The 20,320-nt window shown below is 48.2% G+C and overlaps 1 protein-coding gene across 1 annotated transcript; it reads left to right on the top strand.

Moving 5' to 3' along the window:
- The first annotated feature begins 206 nt into the window (after nt 1–206).
- LOC123094836 (peroxidase P7) lies at nt 207–4,815 on the top strand. The gene is made up of 5 exons (XM_044516721.1): nt 207–1,617; nt 1,707–1,834; nt 3,215–3,223; nt 3,850–3,907; nt 4,072–4,815. The coding sequence occupies exons 1-5, from the start codon at nt 1,405–1,407 to the stop codon at nt 4,630–4,632; spliced, it is 969 nt and encodes a 322-aa protein (XP_044372656.1). The 5' UTR covers nt 207–1,404; the 3' UTR covers nt 4,633–4,815.
- The last annotated feature ends 15,505 nt before the right edge of the window (nt 4,816–20,320 follow it).

The raw sequence follows: 20,320 nt of genomic DNA, 5'->3' as shown, positions 1-20,320 counted from the left end.
GACGCAGAGAGAGCGCAGTCTCCCCTTTCTCTGTTCAGCGCCGCCGCATCCCTCTCCTCGCCGCGCCGCCACATCTCTCTCCTTGCCGCGCTGCAAAACTGGACCGATGGCGGCGAGCGATGCGGCCATTCCTCACCACCCCGAATGCAGGCGGACGCTCCTCCCCTGGTTTCTCGCTGTACGTGACGAGCAGGTACTCTCTCCTTCCTTCCCATTAGTAACTCGGTGCGCACACGCTCGGCACTCAGTCACGCGCGCTCCCTTGCACTGGCGCACGGACGGCAGATGACACACATGCTCCCTGCATGGTTGCGCAGGCACGCGATGGATGCATGGATGGATGTAGGGCTTGATGGATGGATGGATCAATGCTTCTGCTTGATTGTATAGAGTGTAGCTGTCGTCCTCCTTGCCGCGCCGGATGCCGCCGTCGTCCTCGCCGCGCCGGACACTGGACGGCTCGCTCTCGGCACCGATGGCACCGTTCATCCCTCCTATGGTGCCTGGCCAAGCGTCCGCCGCCCGACGCCCGCAAGCACAGGCTTGCACACACATTAGCAGTGCACATGCGAGCTGCTCGAGCTGGACCGAGCCAGAGGCAAAACGAGCCGAGCCTCCAAAAACAGGCTCGTTCAACCAACGAGCCGAGCCGAGCTCGGCTCGCTTTAGGCGAGCCAAAGGCCGGCTCGGACTGAACTCGGCTCGGCTCGGCTCGTGTCCAGCCCTACGTGTTTAGTTATGTGTGTGTTTGTTTTGATTGTGTGAATCCTAATTATGCAGAGCTTGAGTTTATGCTTATTGTGTTTGTATCCATTTGATGCTTCGTTTGAGTTAATAAAACCCACACATTCTCTTAAAAAAAGAAGTAGCTGCGATAGAGTTGGTTTGTGGTAGATCACCTTCATTTCAAGCCCGGCCGGTTGCTGAGCAAATCAAGGCAGCAGATGGCGCGATTAGTTGCTAGCAGTCGACAGTCGTCATGCATTAGCTAGAGAGACCATACTGATTAGTCAATTCTGTTAGCAAAGCCTCACCGCACTCCATCAAACGACCGAGATCTCCATTTTTCCTACCTACTATATGAAAATCATGAACATTCCGTACAAAGTCAAACACGCACACAACTTTAAGGAATTATTAGTTGACGACGCTGGCTTTCTTAATTTAATGAATAATGATCATCTTTGTTTGCGCAACTCTAGGTTTGCTGGAACTGGAATTGAGCCTGGCGACGAGGTAACTGAGTGGGCTATATAAGCACTACCCGACGTGCCTTGTGTCCTCACCCCTCGCTCTTCACACAGATCGTCGATTTATCCCGCTCAGACTTAGTCAGCCAATTAAGCTGATTTGTAGCTTGGTCTAACGTCTGCAGAAACAGTACGTCGTCGATCGTACGTAAGTATGGCTTCCCGCAGCTGCTTCTCTGTGGCGTGTGCTGTCGCAGTGATGGCGTTTGCCATCTTAGCCACGGCGAGCAATGCGCAGCCGCTGGACCCTCATTTCTACGACAAGTTGTGCCCGGCGGCGCTCCCCGCCATCAGGAAGGCCGTCGCGGTGGAGCCGTGCATGGGTGCCTCGCTCCTGCGCCTGCACTTCCACGACTGCTTCGTCAACGTACGCACATATCTATATGAGCACGCGTATTGCATTTGGTTTGGTTTGAAGACCTACTGGTTTGACGCTCGTTGCTTGCATTGATTCAGGGGTGTGATGGGTCCATCCTGCTCGACGACACGCCCTTCTTCACCGGCGAGAAGAACGCCGCGCCCAACCTGAACTCCATTCGCGGCTTCGACGTCATCGATCGCATCAAGGACGCCGTCAACGCCGGGTGCAGGGGAAACTGTTGGCAATAAGCCGTGGCGTGCCCGGGGCGCGGTGTGCGCGTGCGTGCGTGCAGTGGCCGCGTCGGGTTCGGCCCGCGGCAGGGCTCGGGTGCGTGTGTGTGCGACCGAGCGTAGGTGTGTGTGTGCGTGAGCTCACGTGTGCGTGCGCGGGGCCACGCGGTGTTGTTAGCGAGCAAAGGGTAGGTGTGGACCGCGTCGGGCGCGCGGGGTGGCCGTGGCGATCTCGTTCGGGCGCGATGCGCGGGTGCGGCCAGAGCGCGCGGGGCGTGGGGGAGTGGGTTAGCGAGTAGGTGCGAGGCGTGGTCTTGCAGGCCGGTGCTCGCGGGTATAAAGCCCTGGATCCTCCCTGTAACTGGCTGACATTGTCGAGTTCGTGCTCGAGGTAAGGAAAAGGCATATGTGCGCCGGCAAAACCCTTGTGTCCACTGTCTCCTCCGATCGTCTTCCTCCTCCCATTTCTGTCATTCGTGCACCGAGCGGAAGAGTCAGGTAGAGCTAGGGCTAGCTAGGGTTCGGGGAGAGGCTACGGTTCCAACAATTGGCATCAGAGCGACAGGTGAGGGAGCTCGCCAGTGGTGATGGTGCTGGTTTCACACGGCGGCGGCACGGGCGGGTCGGTGTCCATGGGGATGCCGATGCTCTCGCCGGACGGCTACACTGTGTGGGCGATCAAGGCGTAGGCCATTCTTGATCCCCACGCGCTGTGGGAAGCGGTGGCGCCGGGCGACTCGCCGGTGAACAATAAGAAGTGCAAGACGGCGCGGGCACTGATCTTGCAGGGGCTGCCGGAGGACGTGTTGCTCTCGGTGGCGACGAAACCCACTGCCAGGGAGGTATGGGACTCCCTGTCGGTGCGGTTCGTCGGCGCCGAGCGGGTGCGCGTGGCGAGGAGGGCGACGCTGCGCGGCGAGCTGGACCGGATGAAGATGGAGGAGGGCGAGCAGCTGGACGCGTACGCCAGAAGGCTTGCAGGCATGGCGGCGCGGTTCGCAGGGCTGGGGGAGACGCTGGGGGACACGGAGCTGGTGAAGAAGCTCCTGGACACTGTCCCGGACCGCCTCTTCCCCGTCGTCGCCGGCATTGAGCAAATCTGCGTGCTAGAGGAGCTCACCTACGACGAGGCGCTCGGGCGGCTGCGCGCATTTGATGAGCGCGTGCGGCGCCGCGGGCAAAGCAGCGGCAAGCGCCAGGACGACCAGCTCCTGTACACTGCGGCGCAGTGGCGGGCGCGGGAGCGGCGTCACGGCGGGGATTGGGACGACGATGATGACGCGCGCAGTGTGGCGACGCGGGACGGCGGCAACAAGAAGGGCCGCTGCTACAAGTGTGGCGAGCGCGGCCACTTCAAGCGCGACTGCCCGGAGCTGCGGAGGGCGCCGACGGCGGAGCAGGCGATGCTGGTGAACGCCGACGTCGAGGACAACGGTCTCCTCTAGGCCACGGCTTAGGGGGAGTGTGTTGGCAATAAGCCGTGGCGTGCCCGGGGCGCGGTGTGCGCGTGCGTGCGTGCAGTGGCCGCGTCGGGTTCGGCCCGAGGCAGGGCTCGGGTGCGTGTGTGCGCGACCGAGCGTAGGTGTGTGTGTGTGCGTGGGCTCACGTGTGCGTGCGCGGGGCCACGCGGTGTTGTTAGCGAGCAAAGGGGAGGTGTGGACCGCGTCGGGCGCGCGGGGTGGCCGTGGCGATCGCGTTCGGGCGCGATGCGCTTGCACGGCCAGAGCGCGCGGGACGTGGGGGAGTGGGTTAGCGAGTAGGTGTGAGGCGTGGTCTTGCAGGCCGGTGCTCGCGGGTATAAAGCCCTGGATCCTTCCTGTAACTGGCTGACATTGTCGAGTTCGTGCTCGAGGCAAGGGAAAGGCGTATGTGCACCGGCAAAACCCTTGTGTCCACTGTCTCCTCCGATCGTCTTCCTCCTCCCGTTTCTGTCGTTGGTGCGCCGAGCGGGAGAGTGAGATAGAGCTAGGGCTAGCTAGGGTTCGGGGAGAGGCTACGGTTCCAACAGAAACGTGGTGTCCTGCGCTGATGTTGTGGCCGTCGCAGCACGTGACTCCGTCATCACGGTTAGCTTTTTTTTTTTTTTTGAAACGTAGACACTAGCGGCGGCCGGTTTTAAATTAATAAAGCCACACGCGGTTTCCTCGTCTCCGGCATACTCATCAGGAGAAATTTATGCGCGTAACAATGGATGGAACTATTACTAACTAGTAGTAAGATATTGCTGCAGCTGGGAGGGCCGTCGTACGACGTGCTTCTGGGTCGGAGGGACGCGCGGGGGGTGAGCCAGGGGGCGGCGAACAACATCATCCCGGCGCCGACCTTCGACCTCGATCGCCTCATCTCCAACTTCGCCTCGCACGGCCTCACTGTGCAGGACCTGGTCGTGCTCTCCGGCGGCCACACTCTGGGCTTCTCCCGCTGCACCAACTTCCGTGACCGCCTATACAACGAGACAGCCACATTGGACGGCTCCCTCGCCGCGCAGCTCAGGGGCCCCTGCCCGCTCGCCGGCGGCGATGACAACCTCGCGCCGCTTGACCCGACGCCAGCGCGGTTGGACGGCGGGTACTACGGCTCGTTGCTGCGCAGCAGGGGGCTGCTGCACTCGGACCAGCAGCTGTTCGCTGGCGGCCTCGGCCCCACGGACGCGCTCGTTAGGTTCTATGGCGCCAACCCGGAGGCGTTCAGGAGGGACTTCGCGGAGGCCATGGTGAGGATGGGCGGCCTCAGCCCGCTCACCGGGAGCAACGGCGAGATCCGCGCCAACTGCAGGAAGGTGAACTACTAGTATGCGCGCACAACTGAGACGGAACATAGTCAAACAGTGTTCTTGGTTTTTTTAGTTGTCTTTTGTGGCTTGTATTTAGTATTGTGGATTCTTGGGCTCTAGCATTTATTCGACTCCGTTTGTGGGGTTTTGTCGGTGGAAACAATGTTCCGGGTCGTATATACATTATTGTACTGTTCTTTCAATTAATGAACTACTCGCATCTTAACTAAATATAAGACATTTTTTCAGTTCAATACAGAGGTTGTAGTATTCTTTTGTCTTACGGTGCCTCAGAGCCTTACACACAGGTTATAAGTAACTAAACAAGGTTGCATGCAAATCCTGTTTAAGGGCATCTCTAAAGCATCCAGACCGAGCTTCTGGACACAGGTTGCGAACCAAAGTTGTTCCGCATCGCCCATGGATCAATTTGGACGCCCGTTTTCTCATAGACCGAAAGCAAATTCAGGGGTTGCGATAGTCCGGACCACCATCATGTAGGGCTTTGACACTGTGCCCACTCAAAACCCGCCCGGATCCCCGTCTTCATCATTTCTCTTTCTCTATATTCGCTTTCTCCCTCGTCGACGCCACCTCTCTACCAACCCGGCCGCCCGCCAAGCCCTTCTCGAACTACTCCAACCTCCACCGCTACACCCGTGTCAAGGTTTTGGTGAAATACATGAGCTAATTTTTTTATCCCTTCGTTGAAGCAATTGATTTAGATATGGAGTACATATACGAGCACTACTTTGAGTTGTCCAATGAGGAGGACAATGCGGATGAAACACCCATGATGCAGGCGGCTTGCAGACATACATCATGCAAAAGAGCATATTCTCCATTTCAAGGGATGGATCATGGGTTACCGAGTGCTGAATCGGAATAGGGTGCGTGGGCATTTGACGCAGATGGGCAACTACTTTGCCCCGATAGCCTATTCGCGGACAATTTTCACCGGCGCTTTCGGATGTGAAAAAATGTCTTCGATCGCCTCTACAATAGTGACTGGTCCTACAATGACTACTTCATCTTGAAGAAGGATGCCGTAGGGAGGATTGGATTCTCTGCTTACCAAAAGTGCACGGTTGCCTTACAGATGCTTGCATATGGCATGGCCCCATATTTATGGGATGAGTACCTTCGGATGTCTAAGAGCACATGCGGAGACGTCATCATAAGAGGAGCTACATGTAACCCTGCAAGGGCCATGGCCCCCCAGGTTTGTCAGTTTCGTGAAGAATTTTTATAGGAATGTATAGATTGAAAAAAGAACTGGGTTTTCCCTCTCAGAGATTGATATTTTGTCTTTTGCCCCCCAATAAATCTTGTGTAGCTCCGCCACTATATGTCATGGTCCGATTTTTGACTGTAGTTGTCGAGTTGTTTGGTCCTCAGTTCTTGAGAGAATTTCGCAGACACCGAGAGACTCTTGACAATGTCTAAAGCCAAAGGATGGTCAGGTTTGCTTGGATCTCTTGAATGCATGGCCCCCCGAGATGGAAAAATTGTCCAAAAGCTTTACAAGGGCAATATCATGGCCAAGTTAAGAAGCCCACCATCATTATTGAAGCAGTTGCATCACATAACCTTTGGATTTTCCACGCTTATTTTGGCAATGCCCGGGTCCTGACGATGACATCAATGTGCTGCAACGGTCTCCATTGTTTGCTAAGATAACTAAAGGGCGAGCTCCTCCAAGCAACTATACTAACAATGGGCATTAGTACAATATTTGGAAATACATCAAATATCAATGCAAAAGAGTAAAGTCATAACTAAATCAATAAACTATCCTCATGCTCTACTGAAAAGTGTCATCCTCCTGTTACTTGAAATGAATATTTGAATTATAATTCTCCAAGAAATCATTTTGAAGTTTTGTTGTCACCAATCCATTGAGTTTTTGTTGTCTCATGGTAGAGTGCAAATGCGATTTCAACAAGTTATGTTTAGAAAAACTAACGTCCATAATCATATCCCTATGCATTATTGTGACATGGGTCTGATGTATTCCGATGGAACCTACATGAGAATGGACAATTCTCAGTGGAGTCAATGTATAGAGTGTTAATCTAGTCTGAGGTGCCAGTTGATAATTACAAGAAGATCTGTAAGACAAAGATACCTCTTAAGAATAAAATCTTTGCATGGTATCTTCGTTGCAGAGTCATTCTTACTAAAGATAACCTTATTAAGAGGAATTGGCATGGAAGCCCGCAATGTGTTTTTTGTCACCATGATGAGACAATAAAACATTTATTCTTCCAATGCAAATTGGCTCATTCTATATGGTTAGTCATCTAGTGTAGCGACCTGACCCGAATGGATCACGTCTACTGTGCCACGGTGTCATCCCTGGATCAGTAATGCTGACACCACACAGTACATCGAGGTTTTATAGCAGAGTTGCAATCACACACTTATTACATCGATGGCTAAAAAAAATTATTACAATAAATATGGCTTAAGGCCATCTAATAACGATAACAGCGGAAGGCTTGGAAGATAAGCGAGTCCATCAACTCCATCGGCATCACTGAGTATAGAACCACGACCTAAACGCACCTCAATCGTCGTCTGAAAAGTCTGCAACATTAACGTTGCAGCCCGAAAACGGGTCAGCACATGGAATATGCTGGCAATGTAACACATAGAGAGTAATGGAACAATAAGCCTATACTACATGCATATTTGGCTGGTGGTAAGGCTCTATGGTTACAGTTTTGCGAAAAGCCAATTTTTCCCTACATCAAAGGAATAATTTTATTTAACTATCATGGTGGTTGTGAAACATTGAGAATGGTTGACAGCATCCTCAATCCCAATTAAAAGTATTCATTAAAACCCAATAGCTTTTATTAGAAGTAACATGTTGAGATTCACAAAGATATTCAAGTACTAGATACTCAAGTTGTCCATAACCGGGGACACGGCTAATCATGATTAGTTTGTTACTCTGCAGAGGCTGCGCACTTTTCCCACATGACTCGATCGCCTCCGTTTGGTTTCTCGCACTACAAGGTGTTTGAGAAAACGGATGACCGAGACATAGTCTTTCAGAAGCACTAGCACCTTACATGTGGGGTAGACCGGTACACCTACATCCCCTACATCTGCTAGTCCACCCCGTAAGAGTTCGCACAACTTAGTCAACTATGCTAGAGCCCATAGTAGCATGTGGCTGCACACGAAAGTTTCTAGCATGAAAGATCTTATGATCCCTTTGAGCCTGGGTGGCGGTCCGAAAAAAAAACAGGCAAGTCCTGATAGACATCAGGTGCCTCAATCCACCCAGATGTGTGTTTAAGTTGCCACCTTAGATAAACCATTAAAAATTATCAATCTCACATCTGTCATGGATATCACTCACCCAATCCACGTCTACTAGCATAGCATGGCAATATAAGCAAACGTAGAGTAACTCCCAAAGGTTTCATAAGTAACAGGTAATAGGTACTACCTCATCTACTTCCCAATCCCACAATTTAATTAGATCCTAAACAATGCAAGTGTTTGAGGGTTTGATCTAATGCAATAAAACATGGGTTGTAGAAAAGATATGATCAAGTGTTACTTGCCTTGCTGATGATCCGCGAGTCCTAGGGTTTCGAAGTAACAAGCGGCGCAATCCGGGTAATCTATCGCAGACAAACAACAAGCATACAATAAGTACTCATCTAATGCACAGGGAAATCTCGAATAAAAGATCTAACCAGAGAGTTCAACTTAAGAACCCTGGTTGCAAAAGAAAGAACGAAAAACAAACGGCGGAAGAAAAACAACTCGGTTCTAGCAAGTTGAAACTAGGTCAAAATTTTACTGTAGCAAAAGCTTGTTCAAGTTGATTAGACGGAACGGCGGTTTCGAGGCGAAACTCCAGGCGCTTGAATCACCTGATTCCGATAAACGGGCAAGAAGATAGACTAGAAAGAAGATCGGATCTGAAATCACGATCGGAAGAATCGCGGAATAAATCCGACGAGAAAAGAGAACGACGAACGGTTAAACGAACGGACGTTCATTAACCTAGAAAAATCCGGTGATCACGTTCGTTAGGACGAACGGTCCGGCGAACGGTCCAAAGCAACTAAATCGGAAAAGAAAACAAATCCGATCTAGGGTTTCGGAAAAGAAAACCGAACGAAAAACCGATCTAGAAAACCGGAACGGTTTAGAGAAGAAAAGAATCGGAACGATTAGAAGAAAACGATCCGAGAAAAAGAATAGATGTAGCGCGGGGCAACCTTGGCGAGGTCTCCGGTGAGCGGGGCTCCGGCGGTGTCGGCGTAGGGCGGCGGCGTGGGCAAGGTGCGGCGGCGGCGCGGGGGTGGGGCGGCGCGGTGGTGAGGGGTGGCGCGGGTGAGAGGCGGAGGAGAGGAGAGGTGTTGGTTTGATGGTTTAGAGGGGGGGGGGTGCTTGGGTATTTATATTGGGGAGGGGAGGGTCTTTGCTTGGGGTAGGGGACAAGAAATAGATTAGGATTAGGAATAGATCTAGGATTAGGAAACAAAAGAGGGAAAAGATCTAGAAAAAAAACGAAAGTAGATGAATCCTACTAGGAATAGGAAAAAGGGGTGGCTCCCTGGCGCCTTGCGCCTGGTGCGGCTCCTCCCTGGGCGTGGCGCGCGATGGCCTTGGCCTTGGCCGGCCGGTGGCTTGGCGGCTTGGGCCTTTGGCCCAAGGCGCTGCAGTTTTTTTTTTTTTTTTTTAAAACGGTCTCGCGCGCAGAGAGAAAAAAAAAAAAATCTAAACGAACTCCAAAATTAATAAAGTAAATTTTCCCCGACTCCTAAAAATGAGTCGAACAAAATAAACTTTACTCGGGGCCTAAAATGCAATTTTTGAAAACGCGCATTTTTTTTTCCCTAAGGCAAATAAAACGCAAATAAAACTCCGGCAAAAACCAAAATGGGTTTATTTATTAAATCTTCATTTTTTTCCTAAATTTGGGAAAGTCATATTATTCCCTCTCTCAAAAATTTTTATAGGAAAACTTGATGAAGATATTTAAATAAATCCAAATGATCCTATTTTCAAAATTTGAGAAATCCCAAATTTGAAAATAATGAAACTTCCAACTCTCTCCGAGGGTCCTTGAGTTGCGTGAAATTTTCTAGGATCGGAAAATGCGAGAAAAATATGATATGCATGATGACCTAATGTATAACATTCCAAGTTGAAAATTTGGGATGTTACAAACCTACCCCCCTTAAGATGAATCTCGCCCTCGAGATTCGGGTTGGCTAGAAAATAGGTGAGGGTGGTCCTTGAGCAAAACTTCCTCTCTTTCCCAGGTGGCTTCATCCTCAGTGTGGTGGCTCCACTGAACTTTACAAAACTTGATAACTTTGCTGCGGGTAACTCTGCTGGCATAATCGAGAATCTTAACAGGTTTTTCCTCATATGTTAGGTCATCCTTTAACTGAATTGCTTCCAGTGGCACTGTGTCTCTTAACGGTACCTCTGCTATCTCTGGGTGGCATTTCTTCAACTGAGAAACATGGAATACATCATGAACTCCTGACAGTCCTTCTGGCAATTCCAACTTATAAGCAACTTCTCCCATACGTTGCAGAATCTTATACGGTCCAACGAAACGGGGTGCTAACTTTCCTTTAACTCCAAAACGCTTAACTCCTCGAAGCGGGGATACTCTGAGATATACTCTGTCTCCAACTTCATACTCAATCGCTTTGCGCTTTGAATCGGCATAGCTCTTCTGTCTGGACTGGGCTACCTTGAGCCTGTCTCGAATCAACTTAACCTTCTGTTCAGACTCCTTAATCAAATCTGGTCCAAAGAATTGACGGTCTCCAACTTCGTTCCATGATAACGGTGTCCTGCACCTCCTTCCGTATAAAGCTTCGAAAGGGGCCATCTTCAAACTGGTTTGGTAACTATTGTTATAAGAAAACTCCGCATACGGCAAGTTTTCGTCCCAGCTTGATCCATAATCTAGTGCACAAGCTCTCAGCATATCTTCCAAAATCTGATTGACTCTTTCAGTCTGTCCATCGGTCTGTGGGTGGAAAGCTGTACTGAATTCCAATCTAGTTCCCAATGTCTCGTGCAACTGGTTCCAAAATTTCGAGGTAAACTGGGTTCCTCTATCTGATACGATGCTCCTCGGAACTCCGTGTAAACACACAATTCTGGTCATGTATATCTTTGCCAACTTAGCACTGCTATAGGTAGTCTTGACTGGAATGAAATGAGCTACCTTTGTTAAACGGTCGACTATAACCCAAATCGAGTCATATCCTGAACGGGTCTTTGGCAAACCTGTGATGAAATCCATGCCTAGTTTATCCCACTTCCATTCGGGTATCGGCAACGGTTGTAACAATCCTGCTGGCTTCTGATGTTCTGCCTTTACTCTCTGACATACATCGCAAATAGCTACATACTCCGCAATATCCTTCTTCATTCCGGTCCACCAGAAAATGTTCTTCAATCCAAATACATCTTGGTATTTCCTGGGTGAATCGAATAGGGTGAATCATGGGCTTCTTGTAAAATCAACTTCCTGATTTCTGGGTTATTGGGCACATAAACACAGTCTTTAAACCATAGGGTATCGTGTTCATCCTCACGAAATCCTTTAGCCTTTCCTTTGCCCATTTTCTCCTTTATAGAGGCAACTTCCTTATCTGCCTTTTGGGCTTCTCTGATTTTGTCCATCAGTGTCGACTGAATCTCCAATGTTGCTACATAGCCTCTCGGAACTATTTCCAAACATAGCTCTCGAAGGTCCTCGGCTAACTCATTGGGTATTCCTCCCATCATTAGGGTATTGACGTGGCTCTTACGGCTCAATGCGTCTGCTACGACATTAGCCTTTCCGGGGTGATAATGCAATCTCATATCATAATCCTTGATAAGTTCTAACCATCTCCTTTGTCTGAGATTCAATTCCTTCTGTGTGAAGATGTACTTCAAACTCTTGTGATCCGTATATACTTCACAATGGTTTCCAATGAGAAAATGTCTCCACGTCTTCAGGGCATGCACAACGGCTGCTAACTCCAAATCATGAGTGGCATAATTCAACTCATGGGGCTTAAGTTGTCGTGAAGCATACGAAACAACTCTTCCTTCCTGCATAAGCACTGCTCCAAGTCCTCGACGTGAAGCGTCGCAATACACCTCGTAATTCTTAGTCTGATCTGGCAATATCAAAACTGGTGAGGTAACCAATCTTTTCTTCAACTCCTGAAAACTTGCCTCACAGTCCTTAGTCCATATGAATTTGTTATCCTTCTTCAACAATTCAGTCATAGGCTTAGCAATCCTTGAGAAATTCTCAATGAATCTTCGGTAGTATCCTGCGAGTCCAAGAAAACTCCGAATCTCTCCAACTGTCGTTGGTGCTTCCCAATTAGTTACGGTCTCAACCTTTGTGGGGTCAACTGCTATTCCTTCTCCGGATATAACATGTCCAAGAAATCCAACTTCCTTTAACCAAAACTCACATTTGCTGAACTTGGCGTATAACTGATGTTCTCTTAGCTTCTCCAAAACCAATCGCAAATGTTCCTTATGCTCCTCTTCATTCTTTGAATAAACTAGGATGTCATCAATGAACACTACGACGAACTTATCCAAATACTCCATAAACACTTTGTTCATCAGGTTCATAAAATAAGCTGGTGCGTTAGTCAATCCAAATGACATAACGGTATACTCGTATAGTCCATATCTCGTGGTAAATGCAGTCTTGGGTATGTCTTGCTCCCGAATCTTCAACTGATGGTACCCTGATCGCAAGTCGATCTTGGAAAACACTTTGGCTCCTTGCAAACGATCAAACAGATCATTTATCATTGGTAGTGGGTACTTGTTCTTGATTGTTACCGCATTCAATTCACGATAATCAACAACCATTCTCAAAGATCCATCCTTCTTCTCCACTAACAAAACGGGTGATCCCCAAGGTGAAGAGCTTGGGCGTATATAACCTTTATCCAATAACTCCTTAATCTGATTCTTAATTTCCACCAAATCCTTTGCTGGCATCCGGTACGGTCGCTTCGATATTGGGCCTGTACCTGGCAATAGTTCAATCAAAAACTCAATGTCTCTATCCGGTGGCATGCCTGGTAATTCCTCAGGAAATACATCAGGAAAATCCTTTACCACTGGTACTTCTTCCTGCACAACTCCTGATAAGCAATTCACTTGTGTCCTGTTTGGCACATGCCGGGATACATACTTGATCCTTCTTCCTTCTGGTGTGGTAAGCAAAATTGTCTTACTGGCGCAATCGATGTTTCCTCCATACATCGACAGCCAATCCATACCAAGAATCACATCCAGACCTTGGGATTCCAGAATAATTAAATCCGTTGGGAATACATGCCTTCCTATACTCAATGGTATTTGAAAACATCCTTGTCTGGCCATGTATTCTGCTCCTGGCGAGCTTACTAGCATAGGTGTTTTAAGAATCCTAGTGGGCAGGCTATACTTTTCCACAAATCCCCTTGATATGTATGAATGCGATGCACCAGTATCAAAAAGAACGAGTGCAGTAAATGACTTAACCAAAAACTTACCGATTACTGCATCGGGCTGATCTTCAATCTCCTCCACATTAACGTGGTTCACCTGTCCCCTATTGAAAGGGTTCGGCTTCTTCCCAGAGCTTCCATTGCCATTTCCATTCTGGCCTTCGGGACAGTCATTTGCATAATGTCCGGTCTTCGAACACTTGAAACAGGTGACTTGACTCAGGTCTCTCTTGGTTGGGGTTGATGGGGTTGTTCGGTTCTGGCCATTGCTTCCTCCATTCCCATTACCATTCTTGTGGCCATTATGGTTGTGCGAGCTACCTCCTCCATGGGTGTGCTGAAACTTAAATCCCGGTTTAGGGGTAAAACGGGGCTTCTGCTGGGCTCCAGAGTTATACTTCCCTGTCCATACTTCCTCTTACGGTTCTCAATCTGCTGTTGCTTCCCTTCAATCATGATGGCACGATCTACCAACTCCTGGTAGTTGTTGAAATTTGCTACCATCAACTGCATGCTTAGTTCATCATTCAGTCCTTCCAGAAACTTCTCCTGCTTAGCCGCATCTGTAGCAACGTCATCTGGGGCATAACGGGCTAGCTTACTAAACTCCTCCACATACTGGCCAACAGTCCTTCCTCCTTGGCGTAAGTTGCGAAACTCACGCTTCTTCATGGCCATAGCTCCTGCTGAAACATGGGCAGTGCGAAAAGCTTGCTGAAATTGATCCCATGTGACAGTGTCAACTGGGTAAGTGGCTGTGAAATTCTCCCACCATGCGGCTGCGGGTCCTTCAAGCTGATGTGCTGCAAACTTCACTCTTTCTCCATCTGTGCATCCTGCAGTGGTCAACTCCCTTCCTATCTTGCGGAGCCAATCATCTGCTACAATCGGCTCGGTGCTACTAGAGTACACTGGCGGATTTAGTCTAAGGAAACGAGTCAAATGGTCCGCAGGTGGTGGTGGTGGGTTGTTGTTGTTGTTGCCCTGGTTCTGCACCAATGTTTGAATCAGGGTGTTCTGCTGCTGGATCAGTTGGGTGATCTCTGGCGGGAAAACGAATTCGGGGTCACGTCTCGGAGGCATCTGATGGGTTTAGAAAAGAAGAGAAATTTAGAATAGAATGAGGTCTAAGGGGAATCACTACCCAAATGCACATGAGCAAATGCACACAAAATCACTCCATTCAATCAAACAAGGCTTACAACGATCTAACTATCGCAAGTGCGTGTACTATAATGTTTACATGGGGGAATACTGCTAATATGTGGTGGTCATCTAGAAATTTGAACCGGTGGAAGATTCCATGATGTCTGCTCCAGCTTCGTCTTCAAAGTCGGGTTCACTTGGGTCCGAATCGGTGTCGTCGAGGATGATGTAGTCGTCTGGACATGCGACGTACTTGTCTTCATTCTTGAGCTCCAATTTCTTCTTGAGTTCTTCGATCTCCTGCTTAAGATCGCAATTGTGCCTTGCTAGAGCTACGATCTCGTCCATGTAGTCCTTGCGTGTAGTCTTTAGTTCTCCTTCTAGCTCGATGATCCTTGCCTTCGCATTCTTCAACTCTACCATATCATTGCACATCTGGTTCTCATGGCGTCGTATGTGCTGGTTTAACTCCTGGATAAAAGCTGCAATGGATCTATCCTTCTTGGGGCTGACTAACTCCCATTGTTCATCTCGGCGTCCGCAAATCTGGTAGATGGTGTCCTTGAGGTCTTCTTGATAAACTTCTCCAATGCGTCCCATGGTGATATGAGCTGCCATGCTCTTTCCTAGACTCCAAGTTGGTGCACTGAAAACACTATCTATGGGCTTCGTGATTGGGGCGAATGTCCTTCCTGGAACGTGAGCTTGAATCTTCCAGCGCTCCTCTTCAGGCAGAGTGGCGTTGAAAGTCCCGGTGAAACTTGGTAGTCCAATGTTCAGGTACTTGGTAACTTCTGGATTTCGCTTGAAGGAAGTCTAAAAGGTGTGCCTTCATCCGGTTGGGTGTACTTAATCTTCGCGTCCTTCATCCTAAAGGGTAGAATAGATGAGGAATTAGAAAATGAGAGGAGAATAGTGATCTATGGCTTTAACTTAGTGGTCGTGTCCTACAGTCAGCGTGTGCTCTGATACCATCTCTGTAGCGACCTGACCCGAATGGATCACGTCTACTGTGCTACGGTGTCATCCCTGGATCAGTAATGCTGACACCACACAGTACATCGAGGTTTTATAGCAGAGTTGCAATCACACACTTATTACATCGATGGCTAAAAAAAAATTATTACAATAAATATGGCTTAAGGCCATCTAATAACGATAACAGCGGAAGGCTTGGAAGATAAGCGAGTCCATTAACTCCATCGGCATCACTGAGTATAGAACCACGACCTAAACGCACCTCAATCGTCGTCTGAAAAGTCTGCAACATTAACGTTGTAGCCCGAAAACGGGTCAGCACATGGAATATGCTGGCAATGTAACACATAGAGAGTAATGGAACAATAAGCCTATACTACATGCATATTTGGCTGGTGGTAAGGCTCTATGGTTACAGTTTTGCGAAAAGCCAATTTTTCCCTACATCAAAGGAATAAATTTTATTTACTATCATGGTGGTTGTGAAACATTGAGAATGGTTGACAGCATTCTCAATCCCAATTAAAAGTACTCATTAAAACCCAATAGCTTTTATTAGAAGTAACATGTTGAGATTCACAAAGATATTCAAGTACTAGATACTCAAGTTGTCCATAACCGGGGACACGGCTAATCATGATTAGTTTGTTACTCTGCAGAGGTTTGCGCACTTTTCCCACATGACTCGATCGCCTCCGTTTGGTTTCTCGCACTACAAGGTGTTTGAGAAAACGGATGACCGAGACATAGTCTTTCAGAAGCACTAGCACCTTACATGTGGGGTAGACCGGTACACCTACATCCCCTACATCTGCTAGTCCACCCCGTAAGAGTTCGCACAACTTAGTCAACTATGCTAGAGCCCATAGTAGCATGTGGCTGCACACGAAAGTTTCTAGCATGAAAGATCTTATGATCCCTTTGAGCCTGGGTGGCGGTCCGAAAAAAAAACAGGCAAGTCCTGATAGACATCAGGTGCCTCAATCCACCCAGATGTGTGTTTAAGTTGCCACCTTAGATAAACCATTAAAAATTATCAATCTCACATCTGTCATGGATATCACTCACCCAATCCACGTCTACTAGCATAGCATGGCAATATAAGCAAACGTAGAGTAACTCCCAAAGGTTTCATAAGTAACAGGTAATAGGTACTACCTCATCTACTTCCCAATCCCACAATTTAATTAGATCCTAAACAATGCAAGTGTTTGAGGGTTTGATCTAATGCAATAAAACATGGGTTGTAGAAAAGATATGATCAAGTGTTACTTGCCTTGCTGATGATCCGCGAGTCCTAGGGTTTCGAAGTAACAAGCGGCGCAATCCGGGTAATCTATCGCAGACAAACAACAAGCATACAATAAGTACTCATCTAATGCACAGGGAAATCTCGAATAAAAGATCTAACCAGAGAGTTCAACTTAAGAACCCTGGTTGCAAAAGAAAGAACGAAAAACAAACGGCGGAAGAAAAACAACTCGGTTCTAGCAAGTTGAAACTAGGTCAAAATTTTACTGTAGCAAAAGCTTGTTCAAGTTGATTAGACGGAACGGCGGTTTCGAGGCGAAACTCCAGGCGCTTGAATCACCTGATTCCGATAAACGGGCAAGAAGATAGACTAGAAAGAAGATCGGATCTGAAATCACGATCGGAAGAATCGCGGAATAAATCCGACGAGAAAAGAGAACGACGAACGGTTAAACGAACGGACGTTCATTAACCTAGAAGAATCCGGTGATCACGTTCGTTAGGACGAACGGTCCGGCGAACGGTCCAAGGCAACTAAATCGGAAAAGAAAACAAATCCGATCTAGGGTTTCGGAAAAGAAAACCGAACGAAAAACCGATCTAGAAAACCGGAACGGTTTAGAGAAGAAAAGAATCGGAACGATTAGAAGAAAACGATCCGAGAAAAAGAATAGATGTAGCGCGGGGCAACCTTGGCGAGGTCTCCGGTGAGCGGGGCTCCGGCGGTGTCGGCGTAGGGCGGCGGCGTGGGCAAGGTGCGGCGGCGCGGGGGTGGGGCGGCGCGGTGGTGAGGGGTGGCGCGGGTGAGAGGCGGAGGAGAGGAGAGGTGTTGGTTTGATGGTTTAGAGGGGGGGTGCTTGGGTATTTATATTGGGGAGGGGAGGGTCTTTGCTTGGGGTAGGGGACAAGAAATAGATTAGGATTAGGAATAGATCTAGGATTAGGAAACAAAAGAGGGAAAAGATCTAGAAAAAAAACGAAAGTAGATGAATCCTACTAGGAATAGGAAAAAGGGGTGGCTCCCTGGCGCCTTGCGCCTGGTGCGGCTCCTCCCTGGGCGTGGCGCGCGATGGCCTTGGCCTTGGCCGGCCGGTGGCTTGGCGGCTTTGGCCCAAGGCGCTGCAGTTTTTTTTTTTTTTTTTTTTTAAAACGGTCTCGCGCGCAGAGAGAAAAAAAATAAAAAAAATCTAAACGAACTCCAAAATTAATAAAGTAAATTTTCCCCGACTCCTAAAAATGAGTCGAACAAAATAAACTTTACTCGGGGCCTAAAATGCAATTTTTGAAAACGCGCATTTTTTTTCCCTAAGGCAAATAAAAAGCAAATAAAACTCCGGCAAAAACCAAAATGGGTTTATTTATTAAATCTTCATTTTTTTTCCTAAATTTGGGAAAGTCATATTATTCCCTCTCTCAAAAATTTTTATAGGAAAACTTGATGAAGATATTTAAATAAATCCAAATGATCCTATTTTCAAAATTTGAGAAATCCCAAATTTGAAAATAATGAAACTTCCAACTCTCTCCGAGGGTCCTTGAGTTGCGTGAAATTTTCTAGGATCGGAAAATGCGAGAAAAATATGATATGCATGATGACCTAATGTATAACATTCCAAGTTGAAAATTTGGGATGTTACATCTAGATAGCTTCTGGCTTGTATCCTCCTTGTAGTGTTGCTAATGTATTTGTCAACTGGTTACATGGGATTGATCACACACTCAGAACACTTCTTAGGGTGGGAGCTTGTCATTATTTGGTCGCTTTGCCTATGTAGAAATGATAAGGGTTTTAACGATAAAAGTACTTCTCAGCAGGTTACCTATAGATGTGCATGGACTCTTTGTTTATGGTCCTCTGTATAACACGTGGAGAATCAAGACCATTTTGCGGAGGTGTGTACACGATTGAAGTATACGATACTGGATACTTTTACCCAACATGGGTGACTGCATGATCGTAGGATTGGCCCACCTCCGCTTTAGGCATTATACAGACTCTACATATTTCTTTCTATTTCGTCTTTTTAGTTTTTCATTTGTACAATTTGAACATGGTTGACCTAGTGAAAATCAAGAACAAATTCCAATATTGAATTTCTCAAAGGAATGAGAGAACCATATAATTAGAGAGCATATTGAAGTAAAAGGATTGAGTGAGAGATTGTTGACCCAATCAAAATCAACGACGAATTCCAAATTGGCAACCTCAATTGAATGAGTGGCCTCCAATCCTAGGGACCGTAGTGATATAGTAGATAGATTAGAGTTTTCGAAAAAAGATAGTAGAATAGAAAAAGAGTGAACCTTGACTTATAGGATAGCCTATCGCTAACTGTAGGGCACCGATTGGTGGCTTTCTCCTTGATTGTTGGGGATATAACTACTGAGTATAAACCGCCCAGGTGGGGTCGGGTTATACCTGTAACGAGTCATCCATATTGAAGCCCATGAAGGCAAGGAGTATGGCGCTTTACTAAATAGACTTAGAGGCCCAGGGCCCAAAGGTGGATTAGGGCCCGTAGACATAAACCACCATGTACTGTGTAACTTGTGTTATAAGATAGGAAAGGATAGAAACCGAGCCGGACACATGTATGAGCCGGCGTCGGGATTCTGTAAACCGTCGGGCGTCAACCTGTGTATATAAAGGGACGACCCGGCGGTGGTTCAGGAACAAGAAACAACAACCCAAGAGCCAGGTAAAGCGGATTCGCTCCCTGCTCATCGAGACCCCATCAATTCCACCACAACTGGATCGTAGGCTTTTACGTTCACCGCAAGGGGCCAAACCGTGTCCTTTGTCCAATTTAACCCCTTTAAGCTAATCTCGTTGCGATGGCTCCGCGACTAAGTCCTCGTACTAGGACATCTGACGTGATATTTCCACGACAGTTGGCGGCCACCGCGGGGCTATCGCACGATGGTTTCGAGTTCTTAAAGGGCAACTTTGAAGGACTCAAGGGATATGAAGTGGGCCAGATGACCAAGAGTCTTGCGGCAAGCTCTACATCGACCACGCAGGCTGCGGCCCCGAGGCCGGATCAATCGAGTACGGGTACCGGGTCCCGTTCGGATGAATTCTTATCTTCATCGGCAAGACCGTGAACCGGGACCTGAGCCGGACATCTGTGCTGACCTCATCAAGATGGCTCAGCGTGCAAGCCCTGCCCGGGTTCAGTCTGCCATGAAGCGTGAGTCCGTAGGATTCATCAATGGTGCGGAGTCTGAATTGGTGTCCGACGGTGAGACGGTCGTTTATTCAGATGGCGAATCATCCACCGGTGAGACCGAGTCCCTGTACTAACTGCAAGATGGCCGGTTTGGGGGCTGTTCCGATAGCGGCAGTATTCCGGACCCCCTTGAACCACCAAACCAGGTTGCGATCTTCATGGCCGGTATGCAGCCCACGCAGCACTCATCGGCTGCAGCGGCGATGGTTTATGGATCGGCAGCCGGGGCTGGAGGCCCCACTCGCCGGCCGGCTCAAGTCCTGTCCGGTTTATTGGACGCTTGTACGACATTGTTGACCATAGAGGTTACCCCAGATAATCAAGGTCAGCATAACACGGGGGTCACGAAGCTGCGAGATCAAATAGCTCAGGCCTAGGAGGACTTGGCGGTTGAGGAAACCAGGATGGCTGATGAGCAGGCCGCTTTAGATGCTCAGGCACAGTGGATTCAGGCAGAAAATTACCGGCTCATGCTGGATCAGAATGCTTCAAACGACGTATTGAGGAGGAGGCATCGGTCTCGTCTGTCACCGGTTTATGAAGCAATGAATCTCTTCAACACACCAGGAGCAGGAACTAGTAATCCGG

This window comes from Triticum aestivum, chromosome 4B (assembly GCF_018294505.1).
Source record: "Triticum aestivum cultivar Chinese Spring chromosome 4B, IWGSC CS RefSeq v2.1, whole genome shotgun sequence".
Lineage (NCBI taxonomy): Eukaryota > Viridiplantae > Streptophyta > Magnoliopsida > Poales > Poaceae > Triticum > Triticum aestivum.
This window is presented reverse-complemented; position numbering and strand designations above follow the sequence as displayed.

What these genes read in the sequence shown, in the direction of transcription:
- LOC123094836 (XM_044516721.1), top strand. Translation starts at nt 1,405, where the DNA reads ATGGCTTCCCGCAGCTGCTTCTCTGTGGCGTGTGCTGTCGCAGTGATG. An exon ending in TCCACGACTGCTTCGTCAAC is followed by an intron (nt 1,618 to 1,706) that starts GTACGCACATAT and finishes GCATTGATTCAG; the next exon opens with GGGTGTGATGGGTCCATCCT. An exon ending in CACGTGACTCCGTCATCACG is followed by an intron (nt 3,908 to 4,071) that starts GTTAGCTTTTTT and finishes ATATTGCTGCAG; the next exon opens with CTGGGAGGGCCGTCGTACGA.